The sequence below is a fragment of the Nerophis lumbriciformis genome, linkage group LG10 (genome assembly GCF_033978685.3).
Source record: "Nerophis lumbriciformis linkage group LG10, RoL_Nlum_v2.1, whole genome shotgun sequence".
Taxonomy (NCBI): Eukaryota; Metazoa; Chordata; class Actinopteri; order Syngnathiformes; family Syngnathidae; genus Nerophis; species Nerophis lumbriciformis.
The window spans coordinates 30,659,067-30,677,628 of record NC_084557.2 but is presented as its reverse complement, the minus strand read 5'-3'; the positions used below and the strand labels follow the sequence as shown (position 1 = coordinate 30,677,628).

The 18,562-nt window shown below is 37.5% G+C and overlaps 1 protein-coding gene across 1 annotated transcript; it reads left to right on the top strand.

Annotated features, from left to right (window-relative positions):
* The first annotated feature begins 1,057 nt into the window (after nt 1-1,057).
* On the top strand, nt 1,058-14,628 carry LOC133612443 (myosin heavy chain, fast skeletal muscle-like). Its single transcript, XM_072913933.1, has 41 exons — nt 1,058-1,106; nt 1,228-1,268; nt 1,950-2,171; nt 2,245-2,388; nt 2,484-2,640; nt 2,731-2,758; nt 2,844-2,958; nt 3,043-3,135; nt 3,215-3,278; nt 3,353-3,451; nt 3,543-3,646; nt 3,765-3,903; nt 4,024-4,142; nt 4,680-4,829; nt 4,920-5,090; nt 5,341-5,644; nt 5,761-5,828; nt 5,928-6,015; nt 6,127-6,244; nt 6,325-6,448; nt 6,627-6,763; nt 6,853-7,108; nt 7,202-7,444; nt 7,572-7,748; nt 7,830-7,975; nt 8,065-8,155; nt 8,258-8,647; nt 10,217-10,343; nt 10,444-10,562; nt 10,630-10,826; nt 11,058-11,241; nt 11,336-11,501; nt 11,619-11,743; nt 11,837-12,145; nt 13,177-13,380; nt 13,465-13,590; nt 13,673-13,843; nt 13,914-14,018; nt 14,102-14,197; nt 14,289-14,420; nt 14,528-14,628. Exons 3-41 carry the CDS (start codon nt 1,965-1,967, stop codon nt 14,546-14,548), a joined length of 5,814 nt encoding a protein of 1,937 aa, XP_072770034.1. The 5' UTR covers nt 1,058-1,106; nt 1,228-1,268; nt 1,950-1,964; the 3' UTR covers nt 14,549-14,628.
* Nucleotides 14,629-18,562: the final 3,934 nt, after the last annotated feature.

Sequence of the window (18,562 nt, the reverse complement as noted above, 5' to 3'; positions counted from 1 at the left end):
ATTTTTAAATTTTTACGATATATATATATATATATATATATATATATATATATATATATATATATATATATATATATATATATATATATATATATATATATATATATTTATTTATTTTTTAACAAATGTTTCTAATGTATTTAACATTTTGGTGGTGAAAATAAAGTGTTTTTTATGGGTTCTGCAAAAACCTATTCACATTCGAAAACCGTAAGATCCAACAGTAATCAGGGATTTAAAGCTCTCAAAAAATAATTTCTCAAAAAATGTTTGCCAATTATGAATGGTTTAGTAATGCGCTAACAGTGTATGTACAAGTATAACCCAATGGACGGAAAACAAATCCAGTGATGGTTATCTTTTCCAGTTTTATCAAAATGAATATTTCTGTCAATTTAGGTCATACTAAATGTTGGTCACTTGGGAACCTGCAATGCTAAAAATTATACAATCAATAAAACAGTTCACTTTCAGAAAAATGCAAACTTTAGGTCCGCTATTCCAAAAGTATTACATTTGCACAGAGGTACTACATAAACTTGAAACTGTTAAAGCTGGGAACAGCATTCATGAAACCGGAGTTGCCACACAGCCTGTGAAGACAGCTGTCTTGATAAAAATACAATATAATAGTGTGCCAAAGACAAATGAAAATGCAGCTGTAGTGCAGTCAAATTGACAATGTCTTCAGAGTAAAGACCACAAAGGAATGGAAAGAAGCTATTTGCACTTGCAGGTGTCCAAAACAAAAGTATAATAATAGCGGCCATAAACAACACTTTCAGTACAGACCACATTTTTCGAATTTGTTTGGAATATATTAATAACACACACTCTTTAAATTAATTACAAGTAAAAACATGAAGCTATTATTTAAAACAAGAAAGCAAAAAAAAAAAAAACTGAACCGGTGCAAATAAAATAAAAAAACTAGAATGTAACACCCCATATTTGCATGGACGTCTGCTTTCACAGTTATTCACACCACATTTGGCTTGTGTTCCCTATTTAACACTTGCCTTATATGCGAACAAGACTCAATATAAAAGGAGACCGAGAGGACACAGCAGTGTGTGGTGGTGGAGCCTTGAAGACCCCAGTTTGTGGTAAGTATAACTGTTATGCCGGGTTTAAGATTTGCATCTTCCTTGTTTAAAATATGCATTACAATATTGTTTGAATACATTTTTTTCTGTATTAAACACTAATTCTTTGTTATTTCAACAGGACTGCGACGTTCAACTAATATTTAACGAATAGACAGTCAGGTATGAACACATTTCAGTTACATTTAAATTGTCGTTCTTAAGCTTCTTCCTCTAGTTGTCACCACAGCCAGTGACTCACATGATTTTTGGTTTACTATTTATATGGGATAAAAACGCTCGCATTTACAGTATCCAGGCTTGAGGTCTGTGTATTGGAGCATTATTGAACCAGCTCCTTCTGTGCAGACGGCAGCAGCATGTGCACCTGCACAATGTTTATTTTGCATGAATAATTTGAACAAATGTTAAGTTGCGCAGTACAATTATCTATTATAAGTTAGTATCCACAGAGAACTAAAAAGCAAACTCATTAACATTGAAGAAAATAACAGCACAGGTGTGAATATGAGTTTGAATGATTGTTTGACAACTGTATCTACAGTATACTTTAAGTCCCATGGTACAGGCTGTATTATATGGTTCAACATATGTAGTAGTAAAATGTATATTAAAAAAATATGCATTTATTTATATACAGTACGTTTAAATGTAAACATAGGTAGTACACTTGTAACTATATTGGTTCCGAACAAATAACTGGTAAATTATATATTTGGGTTTTTACAAGGCTGAACACTGCTCATACCAGATTGCCTTAATGGAGTTCCGTTCAAAGTTTGCCCATTGGCCCCGAAGAAGCCAAAATAATTGTTGTGTTTCTCAAATGTTTGTTTGACCCAGACCTAAACCACCACCATGAGTACCGACGCAGAAATGGCCTTATATGGCAAAGCTTCCATCTATCTCCGTAAACCAGAGAAGGAGAGAATTGAGGCTCAGAGCAAACCATTCGATGCCAAGTCAGCCTGCTATGTGGTTGATACCAAAGAACTGTACTTGAAGGGAACAATCATCAAGAAAGAAGGTGGCAAAGTCACCGTCAAAGTCCTGGACACTCAGGAGGTTGGAATCTTCTTTCAATAGTTCTGCTCAAAGGATGTGATCAATTTTTACTGTGACTAATGTCAACTTTTAGGAGAAGACAGTTAAAGAAGATGACGTCACTCCGATGAACCCTCCCAAGTTCGACAAAATTGAGGACATGGCCATGATGACCCATCTCAATGAAGCCTCTGTCCTGTATAACCTCAAAGAGCGTTATGCAGCATGGATGATTTATGTACGGAAATAAGCCCACTGAGAAGTATAGTACAAACTTGTATGTATAGTTTTAAGACATGTGGTTGACTGTGTTACACCTCTGATCTCTATCAGACCTACTCTGGGCTTTTTTGTGCAACTGTGAACCCCTACAAGTGGCTCCCCGTGTACGATGCGGAAGTTGTGGCTGCTTATAGAGGCAAGAAACGTATGGAGGCTCCACCCCACATCTTCTCTGTCTCTGACAACGCATATCAATTCATGCTTACTGGTATGTAACAGGCTGAATAATATCAAGTTTCTACTTATCAAAATATTGCTGCTGCAGAAATACACAATTGCTACTTTCCTATTTTAACAGATAGAGAGAACCAGTCTGTCTTGATCACGTAAGTTTTTGTTATTAATTTAAATGAGTAAATAACAAATAGAACACTTCAAAACATGTTTGAATTAGTTTGCCTTTATTTCCAGTGGAGAATCTGGTGCTGGAAAGACTGTGAACACCAAGCGTGTCATTCAGTACTTTGCCACAATCTCAGTTGGTGGAGATAAGAAAAAGGATGGTGCAGGATCAGCACAATTCAAAGTATGTAAAATTACAACAAATGTAGGATATGTTTTAAGAGAAAAACAAATAGTTTGTTGATCTTATTTCTAACCCTAATTGCAGGGCTCACTTGAGGATCAGATTATTGCTGCCAATCCTCTTCTGGAAGCCTATGGTAATGCCAAAACTGTGAGGAATGACAACTCTTCTCGTTTTGTAAGTATAGCTACCTTTTGCTAGAGAATAACTATTTTATCCAATGAATGTCTATTAAACAACCATTTGTTTAAAACAGGGTAAATTCATTAGGATCCATTTTGGCACAACTGGCAAACTGGCCAGTGCTGATATTGAGACTTGTAAGTACAAAAAAAAACCCAGTAAATTTGCAATCGAAGTGTGCTCGACTGTAATTTCCATATATTATTTGCAGATCTGCTGGAGAAGTCCAGAGTGTCATTCCAGCTTCCTGATGAGAGAGGCTACCACATCTTCTACCAGATGATGACCAACCACAAACCAGAACTGATTGGTATGGAGTGGAACAGTCATTTAAAAAAGCTACATCATTCAAATTTGTCCAGTGAAAAAGCTTTTTCTAATTATTACACTTGAATTTACAGAACTGTCACTCATCACAACCAACCCCTATGACTTCCCTATGTGCAGCATGGGACAGATCACTGTGGCCAGTATTGATGACAAAGTGGAGCTGGAAGCCACCGATGTAAGTCAAAGTATCTTAGAAACAATGTAATTTAAATTAATGTCTCACTTAAGTTAGGATAAGCGTTTTTTCCTCGTAATCATATTATCATCTTTGTGAATAACTTATTTGCACACAGAATGCCATTGATATCTTGGGCTTCAGCCATGAGGAAAAGTTGAGCATCTACAAAATGACTGGTGCCGTCCTCCATCATGGTAATCTGAAGTTCAAGCAGAAGCAGCGTGAAGAGCAGGCTGAGCCTGATGGCACAGAGGGTACGTAGTTACAGTCATCTTAGTCAAAATTTGCAGAAATACAACAGGCGTAGCACGTTACTGTGATCGGAAAACTATGCCAGATTTATTTTTAACAGTACTTTTCCAAAAACAATTCAGAAGCTGACAAAGTTGCCTACTTGTTGGGTCTGAACTCTGCTGACATGCTAAAGGCTCTGTGCTATCCCAGAGTGAAAGTCGGAAATGAGTTTGTCACCAAGGGACAGACTGTACCTCAGGTAAATATGAGCTCTTTATAGAGTTACATGTTCACTTACATGATATGTTCTTTACATTACAGCCTATGGTATGAAATAAGGATTTTGAATCAGACAATTATATGCAGCTCCTTGTTTTCAAATTTGTTTTATACTAGTTGTGAAGTATTTGGATTGTGCGTAAGTTGCCCAAATACAAAAAAGACTACAAACTAATTACCGTACCCAAATAATATTAAACATTATAAATTAAAAAAGAACTGGCAAATATTTACATTTATTTATTTACATTTATTAAGCTCATTAAGATACTGTATGTTAATCTTATTGTATGTACAGTATGTGTTATGAATGTGCCACACAAGTTTTTAAGTGATTATTATTCTTGAAATTATCTGCAGCTGACCTGTTTATACAATTCCATTGACATTAGTTTTAATGTATTTACATTGTGTGTCAGTTACCTAAATTTATTAATATAAAAAAAAATACAATACTGTACTTCAAATAATTTAATACATTTAATACTGTTAAATTACTACATCTTTTTTCATTCAGGTCAGTAACTCAGTGACAGCCCTTGCCAAGTCCATCTATGAGAGGATGTTCTTGTGGATGGTCATCCGTATCAATCAGATGTTGGACACCAAACAGTCAAGGCAGCACTTCATCGGTGTGCTGGATATTGCTGGTTTTGAAATCTTTGATGTAAGCTTCATTCGTATGAAATGAGTAAACCATATTTTCAGAAATTAGTTATTGTGACAAATTTGTTGTAATTTACTTGTCTTCTTACAGTACAATAGCATGGAGCAGCTGTGCATTAACTTCACTAATGAGAAGTTGCAACAGTTCTTCAACCACCACATGTTTGTCCTGGAGCAAGAGGAGTACAAGAAGGAGGGCATTATCTGGGAGTTCATTGACTTTGGCATGGACCTGGCTGCCTGCATTGAGCTGATTGAAAAGGTAAGTATTTGACTGAGAAGAAAAATAAATAAATAAATAAATAAATAAATACATTTAAAAAAAAAAATAAATAAATAAAAAAAAAAAAATATATATATATATATATATATATATATATACTGTATATATATATATATATATATATATATATACTGTATATATATATATATATATATATATATATATATATATATATATATATATAGTGGAATTGAGTACTTAAAATATGTATTTCTACTCATTCTTTAAGCCCATGGGTATCTTCTCCATCCTTGAAGAGGAGTGCATGTTCCCCAAGGCCACTGATACATCCTTCAAGAACAAGCTGTATGACCAGCATCTTGGCAAAAACAGAGCCTTTGAGAAGCCAAAACCCACCAAGGGCAAAGCAGAAGCCCACTTCTCCCTGGTGCACTATGCTGGCACAGTGGACTACAACATCACTGGCTGGCTGGACAAGAACAAGGACCCACTGAATGAGTCTGTTGTGCAACTGTACCAAAAGTCTCCAGTTAAACTTCTGGCTTTCCTGTATCCTCCTGCTCCTGCTGAGGGTATGCCAATATTCATGTGTAATAAGGTTGTGTTTGCTGACAATAGAATAAACATTTTTAACACACAGCTATTAAATTTAATTCTATTGCTAAATATCCTCCAAAATATTCCACAGAAGCGGGAGGCAAGAAGGCAGGCAAGAAGAAGGGTGGCTCTATGCAGACTGTGTCTTCACAGTTTAGGGTAAGGTCTAGTTTTGATATGTGATGTATGATTTTTTAAATTTCAGTAAGTAAAAATGTGTTACACTTTTCTACAATATTCCCTGGTTGGGACTTTCAGGAGAATTTGGGCAAACTGATGACCAACTTGAGAAGCACTCATCCTCACTTTGTGCGCTGTCTGATTCCTAATGAGTCAAAGACTCCAGGTAATGAAATATATCAATAAAGTATTTCATGAAAGATACTTAAGTTTTAAAATGCTGATATTAAATACTGAATGATGATTAAAAAAAATTAACTATTGTATTTTACATCAGGTCTGATGGAGAACTTCCTGGTCATCCACCAGCTCAGGTGTAACGGTGTGCTGGAGGGTATCAGAATCTGCAGGAAAGGTTTCCCCAGCAGAATCCTCTATGGTGACTTTAAGCAGAGGTACATTAAACAAACGTTTAATCATCATGAGACATCCTCTATGACTACTAGTAATATCCACTGACTCATTTCCTGAAAAGGTACAAGGTACTGAATGCCAGTGTCATCCCTGAGGGACAGTTCATTGACAACAAGAAGGCTGCAGAGAAGCTGCTTGGTTCAATTGATATTGACCATGACCAGTACAGATTTGGTCACACCAAGGTAAACCATTGAACAGATAAGGGAGTTGAAAATTCTCAATGTTACTTTATTTGTTGTTTTAAAAAAAAAAATATTGATTATATTCTAAAAAGGTTGTAACCACAATTGTGCGTTGTTGACTTTTCATTTATTTTGTGTGGATCAACTAGCGTTGAACTGTATTTTTCAATCTTTTTAGGTGTTTTTCAAAGCAGGTCTTCTGGGTACCCTTGAGGAACTGAGAGATGAGAAGCTGGCAGCTCTGGTCACAATGACTCAGGCCCTTTGCCGTGGTTACCTCATGAGAAAGGAGTTTGTGAAGATGATGGAAAGGAGGCATGTTGAGAATTCTAAAAACATAATCGGTATCAAAATAGAATAGTAAAATAGTCACAGTGTCCATAACTAAACATTTATATCCACAGAGAGGCCATCTTTACCATCCAGTACAACGTGCGCTCATTCATGAATGTCAAACATTGGCCATGGATGAAGGTGTACTACAAGATTAAGCCTCTGCTGAAGACTGCTGAAACTGAAAAAGAGCTAGCCCAGATGAAGGAGAATTATGAGAAGATGACCACTGACTTAGCTGCTGCTCTTGCAAAGAAGAAAGAACTTGAAGAGAAGATGGTGTCTCTTCTGCAGGAGAAGAATGATCTGCAACTGCAAGTGGCATCTGTGAGTACAAATTGACCTAAAATGTCATGTTTTTATTTGTGTCCATAGGATAGTGTGTGTTTACAACCCACATGATATCCCAATGTAAAACAGGAATCTGAGAATCTGTCAGACGCTGAAGAGCGATGCGAGGGTCTAATCAAGAGTAAAATTCAGCTGGAAGCCAAACTCAAAGAAACAACTGAGAGGCTGGAAGACGAGGAGGAAATTAATGCTGAGCTTACTGCAAAGAAGAGAAAACTAGAAGATGAATGCTCTGAGCTCAAGAAAGATATTGATGACCTGGAGCTTACCTTGGCCAAAGTGGAGAAGGAGAAACATGCCACTGAGAACAAGGTAAGTAATCTCTATCTATCTATCTATCTATCTATCTATCTGTCTATCTATCTGTCTGTCTACTAAGCTATCTATCTTCAGTTAACACAATCTGCCATTTGATAATAACAGTTTATTTCTCTTAAAGGTGAAGAACCTGACTGAAGAGATGGCTTCTCAGGATGAGAGCATTGCTAAACTGACCAAGGAGAAGAAAGCCCTTCAGGAAGCTCACCAGCAGACTCTTGATGACCTGCAGGCTGAAGAAGATAAGGTCAACACTTTGACCAAGGCCAAGACCAAGCTGGAGCAGCAAGTGGATGATGTAAGAGTTAATAAGTTATCTGTATTCTGAAAAGAAGATTTGGTTTGAATGTCATAAAGACTGAATCATATTACTATACAGCTTGAAGGATCTCTGGAACAAGAGAAGAAGCTGCGTATGGACCTGGAGAGGGCCAAGAGAAAGTTTGAGGGTGACCTGAAACTGGCACAGGAATCCATCATGGACCTTGAGAATGACAAACAGCAGTCTGAGGAGAAAAATAAGAAGTAAAATCTTAATGTTAATATGAATAGAAATCCTAATATGTATAACGTTTGTAAATGTTCTAAATATTTGCACTTTAACATCTTTTCAGGAAGGACTTTGAAATTAGTCAGCTTTTGAGCAAGATCGAGGATGAGCAGTCAATGGGTGCTCAGCTTCAGAAGAAGATCAAGGAACTTCAGGTGAGTTTTTTGTGTTTATTTGAGATGCCGTTGCTGTATATATCTTCAATATTGTTCAATGTTTCAAAATGTAAAAAGTAAACCAACAACATGTCTAATTAGGCCCGCATTGAAGAACTGGAGGAGGAGATTGAGGCTGAGCGTGCTGCTCGTGCCAAAGTTGAGAAGCAGAGAGCTGATCTCTCCAGGGAACTTGAGGAGATCAGTGAAAGGCTGGAGGAGGCTGGAGGTGCCACCGCTGCTCAGATTGAGATGAGCAAGAAACGCGAGGCTGAGTTCCAGAAGCTGCGCCGTGACCTTGAGGAGTCCACCTTGCAGCATGAGGCCACTGCTGCCGCTCTGCGAAAGAAGCAGGCTGACAGTGTTGCTGAGCTGGGTGAGCAGATTGACAACCTCCAGCGTGTCAAGCAGAAGCTTGAGAAGGAAAAGAGTGAATACAAGATGGAGATTGATGATCTCTCCAGCAACATGGAGGCCGTTGCTAAAGCAAAGGTGCATAAACATGTTACATTGTCTTTATTTAGTATCACACACACACACACACACACACACACACACACACACACACACACACACACACACACACACACACACATGCATATACAGGTGCATCTCAATAAATGTCAACATCTTTTAAAAGTTAATTCATTTCAGTAATTACATTTTTAAAAAGTACATCTTTTATATTCTCTTGATCAGTGGTTCTCAAACAGGGGTACGCGCACCCCTGGGGGTACTTGAAGGTATGTCAAGGGGTACGTGAGATTTTTTTTAAATATATTAAAAATAGCAACAATTAAAAAATCCTTTACAAATATATTCATTGAATAATACTTGAAAAATATGAATGTAAGTTCATAAACTCAGTGAAGCACAAGCTCAGGTTTCTCACTAAAATGTCTGTCAAAAAGAACTGTGAAAAGAAATGCAACATTGCAATATTCAGTGTTGACAGCTAGATATTTTGTGGACATGTTCCATAATTATTGATGTTAAAGATTTCTTTTTTTTGTGAAGAAATGTTCAGAATTAAGTTCATGAATCCAGATGGATCTCTATTACAATCCCCAAAGAGGGCACTTTAAGTTGATGATCACTTCTATGTGTAGAAATCTTTATTTATAATTGAATCACTTGTTTATTTTTCAACAAGTTTTTAGTTATTTTTATACCTTTTTTCCAAATAGTTCAAGAAAGACCACTACAAATGAGCACTATTAAAGTACCAATGATTGTCACACAAACACTAGGTGTGGTGAAATGTGTCCTCTGCATTTGACCCATCCCCTTGTTCACCCCCTGGGAGGTGAGGGGAGCAGTGGGCAGCAGCGGTGCCGCGCCCGGGAATCATTTTTGGTGATTTAACCCCCAATTCCAACCCTTGATGCTGAGTGCCAAGCAGGGAGGTAATGGGTCCCATTTTTATAGTCTTTGGTATGACTCGGCCGAGGTTTGAACTCACAACCTACCGATCTCAGGGCGGACACTCTAACCACTAGGCCACTGAGTAGGTGCACTGTTATACAATTTAATAAATCAGAAACTGATGACATAGTGCTGTATTTTATTTCTTTATCTCTTTTTTTCAACCAAAAATGCTTTGCTCTGATTAGGGGGTACTTGAATTAAAAAAATGTTCACAGGGGGTACGTCACTGAAGAAAGGTTGAGAACCACTGCTCTAGATACACAAAACACAGTTAAATATTTCATATGGTTATTTGTTCAAATCCCTAATAATTTTAAGATTATAAATTACAGCTCATAAAAAACCCAAATTCAAATGAAATGTACTTATGTAATCAAATGTTTGTCATCTTCAAAAAATAAATTGTCAATTACTGTTCCGCGCTCTAATCAGTAAATAAACTGCACAAACTTCCTAAACCTTTTAATTGGTCTCAAGGTCTAAAATCAGCTATTTTTCGCACAATATTTACATTTATTAAAATGCACCTGAATATGTAGATATAATACCGAAATTCAATAAATACACATTCCAAGATCTAAAACAGATGTATTAAAATCTATCAATTGGTGTTAATAATGCTTTCCAAAAAAGGGAAATCTTGAAAAAATGTGCCGCACTCTTGAGGACCAACTTAGTGAAATAAAGACCAAGAATGATGAGAATCTCCGCCAGAACAATGACCTGAGTGCACAGAAGGCTCGTCTTTTGACAGAAAACGGTAGGCATGTGAAACAAAATTGTAGTTTTTAGGTGTGAGACTAAACATACAATAATGATAAACATTGATCTCCAATGCTAACCATTGATCTCCAAACAAGGTGAGTTTGGCCGTCAAATTGAAGAGAAGGAAGCTCTTGTCTCACAGCTGACCAGAGGAAAACAGGCTTACACCCAGCAGATAGAGGAACTGAAGAGGCAGATTGAAGAGGAGGTCAAGGTAAGAAATATTATTTACCAAACATTGTCTTGAGGTAAAAATCAATTCATACATTGTAATTTACCAGGCAAAGAATGCTCTTGCCCATGGACTTCAATCAGCACGCCATGACTGTGATCTGCTGAGGGAGCAGTTTGAGGAGGAGCAGGAGGCTAAGGCTGAACTGCAGCGTGGCATGTCCAAAGCCAACAGTGAGGTGGCTCAGTGGAGAAGTAAATATGAAACTGATGCCATCCAGCGAACTGAGGAGCTTGAGGAGGCTAAGTAAGAACAATTTTAAAAAACTGAAATTCCATGACCACAAGGTCTAGACTGCATCCTTCCTAAAAGTTTTATATTCCAATTTAATTGAAAAACAAAAGTATTTGCAGCCCTGTTTTCAGCTGGTCAACATTGTCATAATATACATATTAGAGATTTTATTGGATGTAGATTGTTATCCAAAAATGCATTTAGGAATTGGAAATGCTCATTGAGAAACATGTTTGTTATCAGGAAAAAGTTGGCACAGCGCCTTCAGGAGGCTGAGGAACAGATTGAGGCTGTGAACTCCAAGTGTGCTTCTCTGGAGAAAACCAAACAGAGGCTCCAGAGTGAGGTAGAGGACCTCATGATTGATGTGGAGAGGGCTAATGGGCTTGCTGCCAACCTTGACAAAAAACAGAGGAACTTTGACAAGGTAAAACTTCATATTTTGTGCTATCAAGACATACCAAGTCAGATAAATACTATATGTATTGATCAAAATATATTGTAAAAAATGGCTGAACTAGGTGTTGGCAGAGTGGAAGCAGAAGTTTGAGGAGGGACAAGCAGAGCTCGAGGGAGCTCAGAAAGAGGCTCGTTCTCTTGGCACTGAGCTGTTCAAAATGAAGAACTCTTATGAGGAAGCTCTGGATCACCTGGAGACCATGAAGCGTGAAAACAAGAACCTGCAGCGTAAGTTGTTCACATAATTTGGCAACTTGCAGTATAGCATATTATATGATTTACAGTATGTGGTGCAATACAAACAATGTCCATCCTAATTGTTAACCTTTCTTTATCTCTCTGCAGAGGAGATTTCCGATCTGACCGAACAGATTGGTGAGACTGGGAAGAGCATCCATGAGCTCGAGAAAGCCAAGAAACAAGTGGAGACAGAGAAGTCTGAGATTCAGACAGCTCTTGAAGAGGCTGAGGTGAATGAAACTAATATACTGGGACTCTAGATGACGTACATAAATTCTTATACCTCAGTACAAAGACTAATATATAATTTTCAATGGCAATAGGGAACTCTGGAACATGAAGAGTCAAAGATCCTGCGTGTCCAGTTGGAACTCAACCAGATTAAGGGAGAAGTGGACAGGAAGCTGGCCGAGAAAGATGAGGAAATTGAGCAGATTAAGAGGAACAGCCAAAGGGTGATTGAGTCCATGCAGAGCACTCTGGATTCTGAGGTCAGGAGCAGAAATGATGCCCTGAGAATCAAGAAGAAGATGGAAGGAGATCTGAATGAGATGGAGATTCAGCTGAGCCACGCCAATCGTCAGGCTGCTGAGTCTCAGAAGCAGCTGAGAATCGTACAGTCACAGCTGAAGGTACTTTATTGTAATGATCTATACCACACACTAGCTATGTGCACATGGACACATTTTAACCGGATTTAAAGCCTAACCGGAATAAAAATGCTTCATGTAAACACGCCATTCTGAATATTCTGACTCGATCACACACATAAAAATTTCATGCGGATTGAGACGGGTGGTATATGCCGAAAGTCATTCGGATTGTAGCGCATGAAAACACATCTTCCGAAATTTGGGTTAGAATTATCCTTACTGCGCATGTTTTCAATGTCAGATATACTTTGGTGGTGGAGCGGGGACTACATTAAATAGTCTCGGAATGAAGCGATTTTCATGCTGCTGTCTCCCCCCATTCAACATGTACAGCTGTAGCGTTGTATGCTGTTGAGTTTGTTGCTTTAAAACGAGACTGGCAAAAATCCAAGTATGTTCTTGAGTGTGATATGTAACAATAAAAGAAGGGATCCAGTTGTCGTCTTAACAAGATGTTTTATTCACAACGTTACAGCTACTCCAAGTGCTAACTGCTAGCCTCAAACACATACACAAAATGTCATAACATAAAGACGCGCCTATAACTGTACATAATCACAACATAAAAAGAACAGAACAGCTCCATTTCAAAAAGAGAGGTACAACATAAGTTGTGAACAGAAGAAAAGCATGATAAATAAATACCTTGATAACGTTGGACAAGTAGAAATGCACACAGCCATGTCTGTTTACAGCAAAAGTCACTGCTTAATCAGCACCTGCAGTGAGCAAACCTGTCCAAAAGATGGCGACATAACACAAATAATAACACCTTTCTGTTTATGTTAGGTTCTGCACATTTCAAAGTGAAGTATTCCGATTTAAGGTGTGACGCATGAAAATGCATGTCATAATCAGATAATTTTTTTCAGGATCCATGTACACAAGAACATTCTAATTTGAATGCTGATCAGATTAAATAAATGTTGTCCATGTACACCTCGCTTCTGTGGTGACTGGTCCTTCATGTTTCCATTCATTAACTATTATGTTAATATGTTGTTAACCAGGATGCACAGCTGCACCTTGACGATGCCGTCAGAGCCCAGGATGATCTAAAAGAACAAGCCTCTATGGTGGACCGCAGGAATGGCCTCATGATGGCTGAAATTGAAGAACTAAGGGCTGCTCTGGAACAAACAGAAAGAGGCCGTAAAGTTGCTGAGCAGGAGCTGGTGGATGCATCTGAGCGTGTTGGACTTCTGCACTCTCAGGTAAACAGTTAGTTTGAAGAGTAAAGTTTTAGTTTGGATATCTTGAGGCTGTTCACTCACAAGAAAAGTATTTTGATATCTTAGAACACAAGCCTGATAAACACAAAGAAGAAGCTTGAGTCCGACCTAGTCCAGATCCAAGGTGAAGTGGATGACACAGTTCAGGAAGCAAGAAATGCAGAAGAGAAAGCCAAGAAGGCCATTACTGATGTACTTTTGTTTTTTCTTCATAATATTTGTCTCACTTCTCTTCTAAATAATTTCCTAAAAACAATGAATTTCGTCCTTCGAGGCCGCAATGATGGCTGAGGAGCTGAAAAAGGAACAGGACACCAGCGCTCATCTGGAGAGGATGAAAAAGAATCTGGAAGTTGCTGTCAAGGACCTTCAGCACCGTCTGGATGAGGCTGAGAATCTGGCCATGAAGGGTGGCAAGAAGCAGCTTCAGAAACTTGAGTCCAGAGTAAGATAGCTATGTTGACAAAAAACCTATCAAAGCGTATGCCTGTTGCATAACACATTGATTTGTCCAGGTGCGTGAGCTTGAGGTAGAGGTTGAGGCAGAGCAGAGACGTGGTGCTGATGCTGTTAAGGGTGTCCGCAAATATGAGAGGAGGGTGAAGGAGCTCACTTACCAGGTGAATATATTTTAATATGTGTCGATCAAAAATACGGCCTTAATTTGAAATATACTCACATTTGCAAATATTTTAAATCGCAGACTGAAGAGGACAAGAAGAATGTCAGCAGGCTGCAGGATCTGGTTGATAAGTTGCAGCTGAAGGTGAAGGCCTACAAGAGGCAGGCTGAGGAAGCGGTAAGGATGAAAAATAAAACCCCAAGTGCAAAAAGTTATACTCTCTACCCTTATGGTTTTTTTTTTAACTATACATGGTATCTCTTTCCAGGAGGAGCAGGCCAATGTTCACTTGTCTAAGTGCAGGAAAATCCAGCATGAGCTGGAGGAGGCTGAGGAACGTGCTGACATTGCAGAGTCTCAGGTCAACAAAATGAGAGCCAAAAGCCGTGACTCTGGCAAGGTAAACATGAATGGGTCAATCAGATGCTTCATTATCATTTCATATTTCTTTCTGGAGTGACTTTTTTAAGTGACTCAGGGAAAATAATGGTTGTTATTTTCTTGCAGGGGAAAGATGCAGCTGAATAAAGTACATAATGATTGATGGGCTGTTTCAACTCATATAATATGATTTGAAATATACCGAAATAAAATGTCTGTAATTAAAATATCTTTGATAGTTATTTGTGTCTGTCAATGTATTCTTTAGAATATAAATCTTTCTCAGCTTAAAACATCAATGCAATTGAATTTATGAATTAAAACACACGGCTGGTGTTTTAATTAATAGAGTATATTATTTAAAATATTATTTCACATGGATTTAATTCAAAGTTTTTACAAACCAACTGGCTATTTAGTCAACAAAATCATTTAGTTGGGTTATAAAGAGAATTTTGAGAATTGTGTCAACTGCATTTATTGTTTTGTTTATTGTTTTACTGTGGCTCCCCATTCAACTTTACTGTATAGCTAAGACTACTTTCCCTAGGGTCCACATTACACACATACAGTAAATAAAAACATACAGTAAAGCATAATACAGTTTTGGTACATTTACTTTAGACATTGCCAACATGTTATATAAACATGCAATTAATGATACAACAAGACATATTGCATTAAAATGTGGTCATCAGTTAAAAGTATGACATATATTTTACCTGTTTTAACATTAAGAAGACAATTTTTAACATTGCTTTTAAAATATTATATTATATATAATATATTATATTATATTGACTTTGAAAGTTATATAACTCTGAAGTAAAATGGCACTGTGACGTGTGCTTATTAATACAGTAGCATACCTGCCAACTTTTGAAATCAGAAAAACCTAGTAGCCAGGGTCCAGGGGGGGTCCAGGGGGGCGAAGCCCCCCGACGCAAAATGATTATTAGCATTCAGACAGGTTAAAATGTTGCTAAAACCATCACTTTTCTATCAGTCACAGTGACTTTTCAAAACAAAAATATTACAGCAAAAATCATATGGGTTGATTGACATGTTTATTCTGTAAGCGAACTTCAATAGTTTGAAATTATTTTGACAGTTAATGCCAGTTATCCTGTCAACCTTTCACAAGACTTCAATTTGTTAATTGAAAGTATAAACAGTATAAACACTTTTTACAGTAAACAAATGGTAAAACAGTACTAAACAATTCCATTAAAAAAAAAATTGGTGTCATTATTAACTTTCTGTCCAAGCTTGTATAATCTACTGCCTTGTTCAAGTGTAAAAAATATTCTGTGCCTAAAATTCACATTTCTATCACAATTATCATACTGTAAACATGGTAAGCTAACTTCATTAAAATTAATAGTCCTGTCAATAGCATGGAATTACAATTCAAATGTAGTTTTTTGTAAGCCTTTCAAAAGAATTCAAAATATGAAAAATTCATGAAAATTAATTTAAGCCATCAGACACTTGAAAAGTGGCACATCACATCTCTAATGTAATCATTTTAACTTTTCAACAGAAATAGCACTGCAAAAATATTAAGGACATACTTCTGTATTTTGGTAGTTATGCTGTCAACATTTAACAAGATTTCTTCAACTTGGACTTGAAAGCATAAATAGTATAAACACTTTTAACAGTATAACAGTACTAAACAATTCCAATAGATAACATTGGTGTCATTACCTTTTTGTGGCTAAAATCCAAATTTTTACGTTGAAAGTTTTCCACTTGTATCGCTAGCAACGGCATTAGACTTGTGTTTTTTTGTCCCAACGTGGTCTTTTACATCGCTAATTCCTCCGTGTCCGATCGAAAAATCTTGTCTGCACAAGGTGCAATTCGCGTAGTTTTCACCCTTTTTGGAACGGATAATTATTCCCGGATAGGCTTTTGAATATTCTTCACGGAATGACTGCAGTTTTCTTTTCGGTTTAAGACTCGTTTGCGATTTTTCTCCGGCTGATTCCATGATCGTTCGCTCGTTTGGAAACAATGGCAACTGGTGCCTCGTGCTTGGCAGCGGTGCTATAAATAGCCTCGTGCATGGCATTCGGAATGGCTCGATAGGAAGTTACGGGAAGCACTGGTAGGGCTGGGCGATATGACTAAAAAATGTATCACGATATAAGTGTTTCATATCAGTCGATATCGATAATTATTGATAAAAAAAACAAACTATTCTAAATAAAGACCAGGAGAAAAAAGGCTGAATTTAAATACTTTTATTTTAAATATAAGTAGGTAGCATGTCCTTCGCTAATTGATCCACCACTGCATCCGTTATTTCTTTATAACGTATTGCATTTTTGTCGTATGGCACTGCTGCCGAGTACCTCTCGATGGTGGTCTGTTGTTGCCGCTTCGGTGCTGTTCCACTTGCACCGGCTGATGTAGATGGTTGTGGTTGTTTGTTACTGCTGTACTCCAGCGGGTGAGAGCGGCTCAGGTGGTAAAATAAGTTTGTCGTGTCCCCAGACTTGGTCGGGACGACGACCTTGCAAAGTTTGCAGACAGTATTACTCTGATTCGTATCGGACTTAAAAAATCCAAAATACTGCCAAACTGGTGACGTGACGTTTCCTTTTTTATTTACAATTTCCTCTCGTGCTGCCGCACTCATATTCCCGTTTTGTTTCACTCCTCGTCGTCAGCTCGCCGTTGTTGCTTTTTTTTTTTTTTTCCTGTTAGCATTTCCCAGAATGCCTTGCGGTTCAGGCTCGGCCGTGATAGGTTGAGAGGCCAAAGCCCTTCCTCTGCCTAAACCCCCCAGAATGCCGTGCGGTTCCGGCTCGGCATTTCTTCCTATTTTTTCTAACAGAACTCACTGAAATTATCGAACGTTCTATCGACCCCATTTTCTATTGATATTGATCACATGTCTATCGCGATATATATTGTTATTGTTTTATCGCCCAGCCCTAGGAAGCAGTGTCGATTGTCATTGTTGTTACGCGATTTCGTGAATAAAACTTTAAAAAAAAATTGTTTTTTAATTAATGAAAAACCGTATTTTTTATCACTGCAACCGTAACCCGGAATAGGTTGATGAAAACCGTACTAATTACGGGAAAACAGGAGTAGTTGGCAGGTATGCAGTAGTAGAAAGAGACCTGCATTTTGTTTTTATACTGGTTGTAATTTGGCAGCCTAGTGCAAAGCGAGCTGCTCTATTCTGGATTGTAGCTTTTTTGTAGCTTTTTTGATGCATTTGACCAGGTAATGGAGCTATAGTCAGAGACAACTGACTCAAGACTTTAAAACCACTTTAAGGTATTAGTTTATTTAAAAAAAAATGCATCGAGTTATTATAAAAACAAAACAATTAGTTGTGGTGGTTAAAAAACAAGAAAAGATCGTACACCAAGTCATGTTTTCCTTTTTCCTTTCAGCACATATTTGTCTATTTCCTAGCCCAAAAAATATTATTACTTATCTTACTAAACAAAATACAGTTGTCTCTCGCCACATTGGGCTTCGAAATTTGAGGCTTCACAGTATCGCAGATTTTGTGTATCCTATTTATTTTTAGCCTGAAGTAAGCATTTTCAAGCAGAGACATGGTTAAATGAACTGAACAAACTGCAGTTGTATTAGCCACCAGATGAGACCAAACCAATTAGAGCGCAATGTTCAGTTTCGTGGCAACTGATTGGCTGAGCCTCAGGCAGCATTATTACATTGAATGAAACAAGTGTAAAAGTGACTATGTGGGTGTTATTTCAAGTCCAGCGAGCACTCATAATGTTAAAAAACGTATTTAGAAAGTTGTAAACAGCGATGAAAACATTACATTTATAAGTAATGATTCCTACTTTGCCGAAATTAATTTACCAGACTATTATTTATCAGGCTGATAAAACAATCAAAAGCTATTAACAAGGGTTTACCATAATACAATTTTATTAAGAAAAAACCCAAAAAAACCCTGTATTGCTTTGAAAATGGAAAACCAAAGCTCTGAACCCCGACTCCGAACCAGCTGTGAAACAGCTGCAGTGGAAAAAGGGCCTTATAGTTTATGCCTCTCAGCTTACCAGCATCTCAGAATGGAGAGCGGCAAGAATGTAGCGCCGATCCTTAGTACAGGAGCAGGGGTTATGCTCATCTTCAGTGAAAACACCAACATGTTCTACT

Bases quoted from the DNA above. Each gene is read 5' to 3' on its own strand.
- LOC133612443 (XM_072913933.1), top strand. From the start codon at position 1,965: ATGAGTACCGACGCAGAAATGGCCTTATATGGCAAAGCTTCCATCTAT. The intron at 10,344-10,443 runs GTAGGCATGTGA...TCTCCAAACAAG, and splicing joins TCGTCTTTTGACAGAAAACG to GTGAGTTTGGCCGTCAAATT. The intron at 11,744-11,836 runs GTGAATGAAACT...CAATGGCAATAG, and splicing joins CAGCTCTTGAAGAGGCTGAG to GGAACTCTGGAACATGAAGA.